At 40.5% G+C, this 13,332-nt stretch overlaps 1 protein-coding gene across 2 annotated transcripts; it reads right to left on the bottom strand.

Annotated features, from left to right (window-relative positions):
* Positions 1–987: 987 nt before the first annotated feature.
* LOC133889238 (probable LRR receptor-like serine/threonine-protein kinase At1g63430) lies at positions 988–6,201 on the bottom strand. Of its 2 annotated transcripts, none has more exons than XM_062329733.1 (12): positions 5,910–6,201; positions 5,685–5,823; positions 4,855–4,926; positions 4,405–4,533; positions 3,954–4,073; positions 3,814–3,875; positions 2,681–2,920; positions 2,396–2,601; positions 2,184–2,316; positions 1,924–2,081; positions 1,568–1,783; positions 988–1,426 (listed from the first exon to the last, which is right to left on the bottom strand). In XM_062329733.1, the coding sequence occupies exons 1-12, from the start codon at positions 5,986–5,988 to the stop codon at positions 1,172–1,174; spliced, it is 1,809 nt and encodes a 602-aa protein (XP_062185717.1). In that variant the 5' UTR covers positions 5,989–6,201; the 3' UTR covers positions 988–1,171. The 2 variants fall into 2 exon arrangements, with proteins under 2 accessions (XP_062185717.1, XP_062185718.1); XM_062329734.1 differs by lacking the exon at positions 5,910–6,201 and adding an exon at positions 4,619–4,664 and having other exon boundaries at positions 5,685–5,721.
* Between the last annotated feature and the right edge of the window lie 7,131 nt (positions 6,202–13,332).

The raw sequence follows: 13,332 nt of genomic DNA, 5'->3' as shown, positions 1-13,332 counted from the left end.
TTCTATTTTTTCTATTTTTTGATTTTTTAAATTCAAATTCGGTAACATATCGATTTATATTATCGGGGCGGAGTGGTAAGGTCGGTTGTCGCGAATTTCGAGCGGTAACCGATGAATTTGTTAACCCTGGGTGGGAGACCCGAGTACAAGTAAACTCTTTGTTTTTCCAAGTTAATTAAACATATAGATTTATGAATTTGGATTTTTTATATTCTCTACAATTACACATACTTGATTCAACAATTTGGTACGACATATTTAACATTAATATATAATCGGTTTAAACACCTATCTAATGCACTCAACATACCTACGTCAACATTTTTGGAAAGACTAGTTCAATATTTTATGCAAAAATTGTTGAAACAATATATTACAAATGTCGAAATGGTATATTCGAATTGTTGAAACACTACATTTAAAATATTTGTTTTTTTTAAAAAGATGATAATGAAAAACTATTCATATTGGATCTTATTTTGTAGAATCAATTCTAAGCAACACAATGGATCAAACTGATTTGAAAATGGACTTACGGTGTGAGAGAAAAATGCGTTTAAAGTTTAAGCTCCCATAAAATTTTCCCGGCAGCCCACTGCTGTCCAATCATGCGCTGACACGTGTCGTCTACTTGCTCATGCTGGTGGGAAAGGTGGCTGAGATTCTCCGCTCAAATCGCGGCCGTCCGATTTTCACATTCTCGGACAGTGTCCAAAACGGAAGCCCAAAACTGAGGACCAATGCATAGAAAATCCGGGAGCGGACGGCCGGACGCCGGAGGTTGCCAGGCCCAGCCGGGGACGATGGGGATTGGCACAGGCGGCAGACGTGCACGGGCCAAAATGGGCCGGATGCCCATGAGTGGTCGCTGCACGGTTGGTTAACCCGCGATTCCAACCGGGCTACGTGGGCCGTCCATGCCTGGGCCTAGGCCTAGCGCCGACGGAAAAAGGAACTCTCAGAAAGGAAAAATGAAACAAAATGCCCTGCCCGACTAAAAACTGCTCATGCTGATCAAACCCAAGTTCAAGTCCTATTCAATTCAGATTTAGGACCCATTCTTTCTCTCGGAAAACCATTACAATGCCAAACGGAGTAACAATGGATTAGAATAAAAAACAACTGTCCACGCAACTACAGCCACGAGTGGCAGCAAACAAAGGGTGGGCATCTAGGACATGGCCAGCTCGGCCTCGGCCCAGGCCAGAGAAGAATCCCTGCGCAAGGTGGCCGCCGACGCTTCGATGCCTTCCTCCAGGATGCCCGCGATCATGCTCATGGAGGGCCGCCGCAACGGCTCCGGATCGATGCACAGGTTCACCACGTTGCAGATGATGCCCAGGTTCTCCTGGTTCACGCTCTGCCCGCACAGCTTGGAGTCTACCAGCTTGCTGAACTCCTCGGGCTGGTCCAAGTGCTTCCTCGCCTGAAACACGCCCAACGCTTGTCAGTGACTGCGTGATCAGCTTGAGATTTGTGCATGGAACTCAACGAGTGTTTCGAATTGTTGGCTCGTTCATGTGATCATGTCTGAAGCAGTGAAGTTTGAGCCAACCAAGAGACTTACCCAGTCCACCAAGTCCAACGTATCTTTGGAAACCGAGGCTTCACCGCTGATTAACTCCAGCAGGATCACCCCGAATGCGAACGTGTTGGCCTGGACGTCCATGAAGCGCTTGTGCCGAGAATCCGTAATGCTGTTCGCAGATCCTCCGTATACCGCGCAACCGGAGCCAAGTTCTGGTTTGGTCACAAGATATCTCCACCTCTCGAAATCAATTATCTGCAAAAAAAAAAAAACACAATTATTAGCAGTGGCTACATGAACTATATATGACTGGAGCCCTATGTTCATGGTGCCATGTTACAAGGAACAACTGATCTTAGTTTAGCAGTGAGTCTAGAAGTGCACACGGTATAGACCTTTGGGGAGAAATCTTCAGTTAGGTAAACTGAACTGGACGTCAATGCAGCAACAGCAAATGGAGGTTGCAGCTCAGTGTGCAGGTATCTGAGAACTCGCGCGATGCTGAGCGCGAGTTTCATCCGTCTGGGCCAAGATAGCTGACATCCTTCTCCATCTGCAAGCAAATAACACATCAGGTTTATACTTTATACGATTCAGTCATGTCATCATGTGGCATCAACCATACAAACAGCAAGGCAAGAGCTTATTGACTTACCATGAAGATGTTCATGAAGTGTCCCATTTGGTGGGTACTGAAAGACCAGCATTCTTGAGAACGGATCAGACTCCTTGCAGTATCCCACCATCTTTGCGACATTTTCATGGTTCAATCTGTCCATTTCTACCACCTGAAGAATCAGAGCATACCATGAGATATTGTAATAGATCGGTATATTCTTAAGGTGGCTTCAGTTGGTGAGCACTTGCCTCCTTCTGAAAGTAAAGCTCCACGTAGTTATTCCAGTGATGTACTGAAACGGACAGTGACACAACAGCGATTTCCCGGCCATCCTTCAGAGTTCCTTTGTACACGACTGTCTCATGAGAAGATCCAATAATGTTGCTGAAGTCTTCACAGGCTTCTGCAAGCTCCTGCCGGCTTTTCTTCGGCACATTTCCCAGGAGGTCATCATCTACAAAAGCGTCAACTTGTTACCAACACAGCGTAAAGTTTAAATTTGTCAGTAACTCGCATAAAAAACAGACACTGACCGATCGAGATTACGGTGTTTTCCTTCCAGCTTACAGCTCTTGTCCATGGAACACTGTTCCCGGACCCGGAGGATCTAGCTCGGTACCTTCTGAGACCAGTGATGGTACAGAGTGTTAACAAACAAAGGAATGAAACCGCTGTGATGACTTCCAGAATGAGAAGCCAAAGTGGTTGCGGTAGGCCTCTCTGCTCATCCCCACCAGCACGGTTGTCTTTGCCTGCTTCCTGGTTAATTTCACCTGTAATTATGATATGGTGCGCTTGCTCACTCTTCACTAATGAAAATTACAGTAACACAGAAGTATAACTATGAACATCTAGATTCTCATCAAAACATGTGATCTCGTATATTACAGATAACAATATGTAATAAACCAGTTTGAGTCCTATTGTAATGCTCAAATGTAACAAGCACATGAAAATGCACAAAAAATAGTTTGGGATGAATCCTGATTTGTGCAAGTGCTGTGCTGAGGAATAAAAAATCAGACAGAAGGAACTGAATACTTAGAAAACAAGATGGAGAAACTGACAACGAACAAAAAAGCTAGGAGCCTTGGACTAAAGATCAAATCGCAGAAGGACAAAAGGAAGAATGTGAGAGATGGGATCCAAAAAGCAACCAAAGTGTCAAGTTCAAGTCTTTATTTTAAGAAGCATAGCTAAGGCTGCTCTGTCCCATAGGTCACAAACTGACAGTGCAATCCGCGATGTGGTCAGGCTTACTTTTCTGCTGTCAAGTATCAAATAAATTTTAACAGCCTATATTTAGGTTCCCATCATGGCACCATGTCCTCGAGCCCAAAAATGAACCCAAATTTATCTTCTAGGGATGAAGAAAGTGTCGGACTAATTTATTCAGACTAGTCTAATGGGACCATTGACTGAATAAGTAGTTTGGTAGCTACAAAGATTGATGCAGAAATAGCTTATTGATAAGTAAATTCATAAGATCTTTTCATTTTTGCTGCATGTAGATTGCCACATGCAACTGTTAATTGTATCGTATAACTGGTAATGTATGTATGCTTTTGTCAAATTGCGGCAGAAACAGTGGCAAACAGCTACAAAGAGGATTAAATTGTATTAGTGACTATAACATGTCAACATTTAAAATGAAATATCACCATACATTGCTGGACTGGACGGTTTTCTGTGCCATTGTTCTGGAAGCAATTCCCTACGAAGCTTGATCTGTTCAAATACTGTAAAATAGGTAAGTCCAGAATTACTTACTGAAACGTTTAAGCCATAAAAAAAGCAAAGGTGTACCTTTGTATTTGCTCTAAGCATATAGGAATATCTCCAACCAAAAAGTTATATGAGAGATCAATATCGGTTAGCTGAGATAATTGACACAATCCAATTTGATCATTGCTGTTGGCGGACTCCCTGAAAGGAGGATTGCAAGTACAACCGGTTGTTCATATGCTGTGTCAATTGATGTCCAAATAGAAGAGTAATGTTAAGGTTTTAGAGTTGACAGTTCGATCATTGTTTCTTGTCTCATTCAGCTTGTTTCCAGATAGGTAATCAATTCAAACTGCATGCTTGCACAGCAAGTATTGCGAAATGCATTCAATGCTGATTGATGCTAACTTCTTAACTAAATTGCTTTATTCGTTTGTATAGAAGACATATGCTTCCTAGTTCCATGCACTTTCAGACCGTAGATGATGAAAACAACTTCTGGATTTGAAGACTCCGAAAAACAACCACTTACATGTTCGAACCATTACTTGCAGGAATAATCCCTGTAAGGCTGTTATTGCTCAACCGTAGCTCGAAGAGGCTTGCCAACTTGCCAAGCTCAGGAGGGATAGCGCCGCTCAACCGATTTGCGTGAAGGTCTCTAGGGCATAAGAGAATAGATGAGTTATGAAACTGAATGAATGCTGACAACAGCACAAGTTGATCATAAGGCTCTTGCTTAGTACATTTTTGTTATCTTTGGCATGCCGCCAATCTCACTGGGAATGGTTCCTGCAAGTTGATTGGTGCTAAGGTTCAGCTCTATCAGGTTCTTTAGCATGCCGATTTCTTTCGGTATTTAGCCCATGAGTGTATTGTGATCCAACGTAATGCAATAAGTTCCCCAAGAGGCCAAGACTATCACTTGTAATTCCTTTCAGGTGAAGGTCATACTATAATTAAATGGAGTTACAATACTTACAGTTTTTTCAAAGATCCAAGAGATCCGACCTCTGGTGCCAAGAACCCCCCGAGAGATGAATTTGTCAGCTCTCTAGACAGTCACAAGTAACAAACAAACACATTATCATAAACGAACAGCACGCTCATCAACACAGAAAAAAATATTTTTTAGCATTTTCTTGTTCAAACAAGCACGTATATGTAGATCAAGTACGCATTTCCCTATCAGAATTTGGAGAAATGCCACTTGTCTTTTGACTTTTTAACGTAAAAAAGAAAAAATATTGGCTTCACGGTTTGCTGTTTTGGACTCTGGAGGGACCACAAATCCACATACCCAAAACTATGTGCATGATTTATTTTATGAAGAAATTTTGTGCATGCTTCAATGTTTCTAGAGTCAACTGAAGGCACGAGCAAAAAGTAATAGATAAAGTTCTATGATAGCTTCCAGCTGGATGCCATATCGCGCGTCAGAAACTTTATCCACTGTACTCTGAAAGAACATACATAATTTTGTCCTGCTATTGTTGCAAAGAGGCTTCTACCTCCAGCAAATGTTTAATTTCCACTGGAGGTAGACAAATAGTGCATAACCCTTCGTTATCCATTTCAAAAAGCTCTAAAACAGGTGGCCATATGGTTAACAGCTTTTTTTTTCCCGTTTCAGTAAATGCCTATTAGGACATGAAGATAGGGAAAAGGCACAAACATGCCTCAACAAACAAAGCACTGATCAAATGACAACCTTAATCTTTGCTTAAAATCGTACGACCTTCTTAAGCGATTACAAGAAAAGAAAAATTAACAGGAGGATCAAACGAGAGGCGATGGGTTCTTAGTTCTTACAGAGTAACCACGCGGCTGTTGAACGCCGAGCACCCCACGCCGGACCAGGTGCAGGGATCCTTGTCCTTGGAGTTCCAGTCCGACAGCCTGGAAAGAGGATCCTCATAGATGGCTCTCTTGAACGCAAGAAGTGCAGACACTGCCAACGAAAGAACACAGCGGCAATCAACCTCTCAAGAACTGACTGAAGAACACAGAGTAAAAAAAAATACAGAGAAGCAATACCGTCGTCTGAAACGGATTCAGAACGCACGACGAGAAGCACGCACAGGAGAGGGATCCCGAGCAGTCTCACCGTCGACATGTCGCTTCTCCTCAACCAACCAGACAAACAGCAGAACGCTCAGGAGAGAACAAGCAAAAAAAAAAAAAAAAGTATCAAGACGGCGGCTGGAAGTGAAAGGAAGGAAGAGGCGACTCGTTCGCTTCACATGGTCAGCGAGCTCCTCGTGTTTATGGCCCGCCGCGAGGTGGAAGAAACAGCAGTTGCACACTTGCACTTAACGGCCACGCCAAGCAGTGATGATGGCCTACGCTACTAGTAGTATAATCGTACGAGGACAAGGACACAACCAAACAACCCAGGTATTAGGTCTGTTTGATAGAGTTATTTATGATCTAAAATTTTTTAGTGAGTGATTTTTAAAAAAAAATAATTTTGTGATTGAAAAATTTCTCTAGCATAAACTCTACGAAGAAAATGATTTTACATAAAAAGTAAATTAGAGAAAGCTATTTTTTTTTAACTCTCAGCGTTTAGTTCATTTAAAAAATTACTCTTACAATTCAATTCGATAAGTTAAAAATTAAAAACCATTGTTCCACAGAGTTCTTCTGATTCTATGTGAGGAGCTGCTATATGCCAAACAGATCTTTACTCCACTTTTTATTTCCCCTTTTCTGGTCTCACCCTACAGGCTACAGCTGCAGCGCTGGAGCCGAGTTTGCACACCCAGCTCACGTGCCACGTACCTACTGTTCTACACACTCGTCTCATGGCTCGCACGTGACACGCGGTACATTTGTACACTTGCTCCACACACTTACTTAGAGATGCTAATGTTCTGCCATCTTCCGTAGTCACGGGTTTAAGGACTTTCTGAGAAACTGGGACGGAACACGATACTAAAACGTGATCTTCACTGAACCAAATCTCAGAAAGTACTGTGCAGAAAAGTTGATATCAAGACATAAACATGACACACCCAGCTCCAGAGAACCAAATCAGGTGGCAAATCATCTTTACCTGAAGCTGACGCCTGAGCCTATCAGACACTGTTCGTGTGTTTATCCCTCCATCGAAGTTTCAAATCTTCCGGACTAATTTTCAAGTTTAAGAAACTAAATAGAAATATAACTTGATTTATTTATGATGAATAATTGATAAGTTTGTTTGATTTGGTTTTATGGTGCTTGAGCTTGCCTTTATACTACAATGATGATCTTGCTAATCAAATTTTGGAGAGAAAAATTAGAATTGGCAACTTTGTCTGTGTCCAGGAGAAATGATAGAATTAGATAGTTTAGTGTTTTGGATTTTACCTTCATCGGATGGTCCGACGTTTGGTTGGTTAAGAGCATCGGAGCATTTCAATGTAGAATCAGAAAGAGAAGTCTTCACCGGATGATCCGGTGATGATGTGTTATGAATGTCGGACCATTTCTTGTAGAGAAGAAGTTTTTGGTGCTAATCGTCAGATGTTTCGGTGTTGTAGGCTTGTGCTCACCAGACTATTTTTTCCAGATATGCTGCAGAGGGCTAGTCTGGTGGAGATACATACATCGGATGTTCCGGTGTCTGGAGAGTTCACACCAAGGTATATCGTCGAACTATTTCTTGTATACAACAAAATTTTTAGAGAAAAAGAGAGTTGCTCACACTGGATGTTCTAGTGCTCAGAGACAGTGTACATTGGAACATCCGATGTTCACGTTTTGTGTTAGATGTGTTTTAACTGAGGATTTTGATTATAGACTAACCTGTAATGGAGTTGGAGATATGTGTTTGCTTAACTTATATTGTGCAGGTGATAGATACAATTTGACGGTCGATGGTGAGATGATCGGGGCCAAACATGGTGCTTGGTGCTGGATGATCGAGGAGGCCGGACGGAGTCAAGGGTGATTCTATCTGTGCATATGCAGGTCAAGCAAAGTATGAAAGAAAGGATGAAGACGACGTGTTGACAAAGTCAAGCGAAGATGATACCAGTGCAAGTGACAAGTCGACCCAATGGATCGAAAGCGAGAGAGACTTGTCGATGGTCAAAATTGCAAGATGAAGTACACACATCGACATAGGGATGTTTGCTTGGAGTCAGAGCAAGCGATAGTGAGTCACACTTTGAGAAGCATGTAAGACGGTTTTATGGTGTAGTCTCAAAACTTGATATCCAAAAAAGCTCTCAAGGCCTATAAATAGAGGGGTGGCCTGTGTGGGAGGTTTGAGCCAGCCATTAGATAGTTGTGTGGTTGAGTTTTTGGAGAGAGATGAGTGCTTAGTCTTCGTATAGGTGAGACTTTTTTAGAGTGAAAAATCTTTGTAATCCGCTTAAAATATGGCTGACTTCTTAAAGTAATGAAGTGCATGTTTCCTTTGAAGCTTATGTTCATCTCCTTCTAGTTTACTTCTACTGGCTTCGAGCTTTGTTATGAGTTTTTTCATTTAGATGCGATTTTCGTTTTAGTTTTTGGCTGAACTTTCAGCATCTTATGAAGTTATTCTCCTTGTTGCTAAGGCATAAAATTCACATGCAAATGCATACGAGGGAGTCTTGAATTATCGTGCCTCCAATTCATCAATTTGGAGAGTTTTTTCTCACGGTGTCCATTTCTTTATTCGTTAAGTTGTTTTCTCTAAGTTGCAATCTTTTATAACGATGACTCGTGGGATGAGCACCAATAAAACCTAGAGTTTATCAATTTCTATAAGACCCATGTTCCATCTCGAAGATTTTCTTTGCAACTAAAATTTCTCTTAGTTTTGTTTTCGTCATCGGTCAGCTATACCTAATCCTTCACTCAAAAACACAGTGTTTTAAAGTACGTTGGATAATTAAAATAAAAGAAGAACATTAAATTTTGAAAGAAAATTTATGGGACGTTTATTTTCTTCGGTCCTACCAATTTTCAGGTTGACAGTCTGAGCACGCCCCCTCACGCATATGTACTGAAAATGACTGGTTACGTGACATTGAAATCTTTCTAGGATCAGGGTATAGGATACAGTTTTGTTCCATGTCATGGCCGCACTGGGTGTTTCTTTGTGCCATGGACACGGTCGTTTCCTTGCACTTGCCAAGTCTTTGACTGGACCCACATTTTATTAGAAAGAATGACGCAATTACCTGAGAAGAGTTGTTGCAACCACTATTGCAGAAAGTTACACCAATATTGATTAATCAAAGTGGGTACCCATCACCACTGTCACGTATTGGAAAGGTCAAGAACTGGGCGCCATCATGCGGTAACCAAGCGAAACGTTAACCTTCAAGGAAAAGCAAAATACAGCACAGTAGTACATTAGCTAATCAAAGGAAATGAGTAACTCACAAGCATCTCCATGGCTGAACTGAAGCTTTGATTTACATACTTTCTGTTCTTTCTGGAAAAAGAAATGAAGTCTTTTCTCACTTTCCAGAGTTCAGATTTATTTGTGCGTCTGTGAAAGCCTTGAGGAAATATTAACTTTTATTGCGCGAATACGCACATGCCGAGTAGTGGAGATTGTTTAGAATAAAGATGACCTGAAAAGTGAGATAGTGCTGCTTCCAAGCAAATCAACGTAAGACTAATGATGATTACTGTGGCTGGTAAATGGAATGGGGCGGAATATTATAACTTTCAGACACAAGTTTCTCTGGGACTCTTCTGAGAATGACATTCTTAACTTTTTCTCTCCTTTCTACATTTGCCTTTTGGAAGAAGTGGTTGTTTCTCTCCTTTGAACATTGAGTACTTGTAACTGCTTGCAATTCCCAGGAAAAGCAGGTACAGAAAGAGATGCTTGGCTCTACAAAGAAAATCAATACCGAAGATAGTATGTTGGTCCCATCTCCAGGCCGAGTCTTCTTACCCAACTAATTTTAATCATCTTCAGATCTCAACCCTCCTTGTTTCTCCGTGGTGTGTTCCTCCGATGAAAATTAGCTGATATGTTGTTCTTTACCATGTTACTGAACCCAGATATTAATAATCTATGACTGCATGAACCTGGACTGCAGTCGGGATGCTATAATGGACAAAGCAACAAACATAACAGTAAAGGGGGAAACACTTGAGAACAAAAAGGGGGTTGATGAAGAAGGCTCGACGAAATAACGCTTCCAACTTGCTCACAAAGTCTCTCTTCTCCTCCATTGATTACTAGCTTGCCGGTTGTTGATGTCAAACTATAAAACTTGGAAGTAGTATGTAAAGTATTTGAAATAATTCTATCTGATAAGGTGGCTGGTAGGATGGCCGGTAATTCTATCTGATAAGGTTCAGTAACATTTGAAAGAATTCTATCTGATAAGAATTCTCCATTGACTACTAGCTCGGCTGTAACCTGTAGGTGCTAAGTGCTAACTGTTCCAACTGACAGAATGGAAAAATGGAGAGGTTTTCACTGCAACAACCAATACCATCATTAATGTAAAATCTCGACTGGCGACAGAGGTCACAGAAATCTAGTTCAGTAACTAACAAACTTTACCGGGCTGTTTGGTTTTTGGCCCTAATAGATCAAGCTAAAATTGGTCAGAGGCTAAATCAAGACACTGTCAAATTTTAGCTGTCAAATTAGCGTTTGGTTTGAGGTTAAGCTAAAATTTGATTGGTCAAAAATTTTAACGAACGATTTGACCGTTTAAGATTCGCCTAGAAATGCTATAGAAAATTTTTGACTGGCTAAATTTTTTTAAGGACATACTAAATTTTAGCCTCAAACCAAGTGTAGACCAAAATTTTCAGAATACAACCGAAATTTAGCTTAGCTCCCTTTAGCCCCTAATCAAACAGCCCCACTTGCTGCAGTGGAGAACTGAAGCCTGGATTCCTGCCCTGTTCAACACATAAAAATGCTGAGCGGCATTGGCTCCGAAGAAGCTGCCACCAGTTTCGTAACTCGAAATGCCGCAAGCATAAATGGATCAGAAATGTTACTATGTTAGAGCACCGCCCTCCGCAATAAGTAATGGCACCACCTTACTTTGCATGGGTGCATCAGTGTACCGTCGATATAAGAGTTTTCTGCACGGTGAAAATACTGATGAAGCGGTTGTTTGTGTCGAAGCGCTGGAAGCAGCAAGGCTGGTTGCCATGGCAATGAAAGAGAACATCTCAAGTAAAATTAGTTACCTGAGGAGGTCATGTGTACAAAGGGGCGAGCATCTCCTGCCTTCTTTGGAGGTCTGCAGTACCATGGATAGATCCCTGGCTGGCTCGTTCCACTGTTGGAGCTTTGCTAACTGGCCTACGGTCATGTGTATAACTGACTTTATAAACAGGAAATTATATGTTAAATAAGGATTTTCTGTTCATCGGTTTTCCGGTTTCAGAATGAGTGTTTACCTGTTTTATAATAGAGATCTTGCGGTCATCAGTTTTCCTATTTTATAACGTGTGAGATTTTACTATCGTCAGTTTTTTTTTTATAATATGTGATTTCCGGTTTTGTAAAAGGGATTTTCCGATTGCCGGCTGATTCGATGAGTTTAAGCCAGCTGGCGCGTTAAATACTTATTTAAGGCACATCACATTAAATAGTGTGGCCCTATATATACATATATATACACATGTACATACACACATATATATATATATACACACACATATATAACCTATATTTAACTTATAGCGTGCTAAATAAGTATTCAACGCGCCATCCTCTCTGCAACTCAAAAAACCCAGAAGTTTACTCCTGCCACCGAAAAATCAACGTGCCATCCTCTTCGCAACCAGGAAAACTCAGAAGTTTACTCCCACAACCGGAAAATCAACACTCCATCCACTCCGCATATAGAAAAACCAGAAATTTACTCCCGTAACCGAAAAAGGCATCCCGCTAGCCTTGAAATAGAGGTTGTTTACTTCTCTCTCCTCTAATCCCCCATAATCTGCCAAAAATCTCTAGATCCAGATTTGTTGCCCATACCGGTGGGGTGATTTGAGAGGGACGTGAATCCCTCTATATCGCTGTGCACGCTCCTCAATGTTCATCGACGAGCGAGACGCCGTCCATCGGTACAAGAGCGGTTGTACACACGTAATCTCCATCGTCACCTCCATTCATTGCTCAAGCATCTCCAATCTCCACCATCGATCCAATCGACATACTCGACGACGGCGCGACATGGGTTTCAGTCCAAGCGTTGGGTTTCTTTTGTGTACAGTTTTGATCCTGAATTAATGTGATATGTTGAGAGTTTTTTTTCTGAAATCTTTTTGAGGACAGAAAGAAACATGTTGAATCATATATTGTGACAATTGTTTCACTTTTGTTTGGTTCAATTTTGAGTAGACCGATCATTCAGTTCATGTTCTTCTTGTTTTTTTATATCTTCCTGATATTTACTCAATCAAAAACGATAATTGTTAGAACGGGAAAAGTAACGAGGAAACAATGAAATAATTCTGTTGAACACTAAATTTGTTCTTTTTACTCAATCGGAAAAGATAATCATCAGAACCAGAAAACGACGTAAATAGCAATAAAACAAGTGATTTCATTAGATTAAAATAATAAAACAAGTGACTTCACGCATCACATATATGATCATAGCAATAAAATAATAAACGTCCTGAGGAAAGCATCACATATATGGTTACTTGATCATTTTAAATATTTTTCCTTTCCTTATTACTCTGAGATTGTTTCCTTTAATTACGTGATTAGTTTCCCTGTTTATAGAGAGAATCTCACATGTTGTTATCTCTTTTCTTGATTAGCTAAATATTGTTTGCTGATTACGTGAGTTGTTTCCTTGTTTAGAGAGGAAATCTTGGAGGCTGTTATTTCTTTGTACTTCATATATGACATTGTTGTCAAATAGATCAACCTATTTTCCGGTTTTATAATTGTTATTTTCCGATCATTGAAGGAGTGAAATTCCTGACACGCTAAGCCATTTTTCGATCACGCCACATTTTTTCCCGGTTGTGACAACAGTGTTTTCCTTATCACATAAACATATATCCTTCGGTCACTCCGACACAAGTTTTTCTATTTGTAATGTATGTTTTTCTGTTTTCTAACGTGTGTTTTCTTGTTTTTTCCACTCGTGGGTCTATTAGATCACCCTAGAGGGTTGGATTGGTCCAGGCTCAGGTGTGTTGAATATTATTTAAGGCGCATCACATCAAATAGTGTGGACATATACATACATACATAGAGAGAGGGGGGAATATATATACCATTACATACTCCCGACTCGATCCATAGTTGATCCTATTATAACTAAAGTATATACTACTTTCTGATATGTATATATTTTTTATAAGTGAAATATTTTTTCTTGGGATGTATATATTAGGAATATAGAGTCCTTATGTATTATGTATAAGTTATTATAGTCCTTATCATGTATTCCCTCATGTACTCTATATATTGCGTATATGAGCTATTATTGAATACAAATTGTTATTCCTAATATGGTATCACGGCTAG

The sequence above is a fragment of the Phragmites australis genome, chromosome 13 (genome assembly GCF_958298935.1).
Source record: "Phragmites australis chromosome 13, lpPhrAust1.1, whole genome shotgun sequence".
NCBI lineage: Eukaryota > Viridiplantae > Streptophyta > Magnoliopsida > Poales > Poaceae > Phragmites > Phragmites australis.
This window is presented reverse-complemented; position numbering and strand designations above follow the sequence as displayed.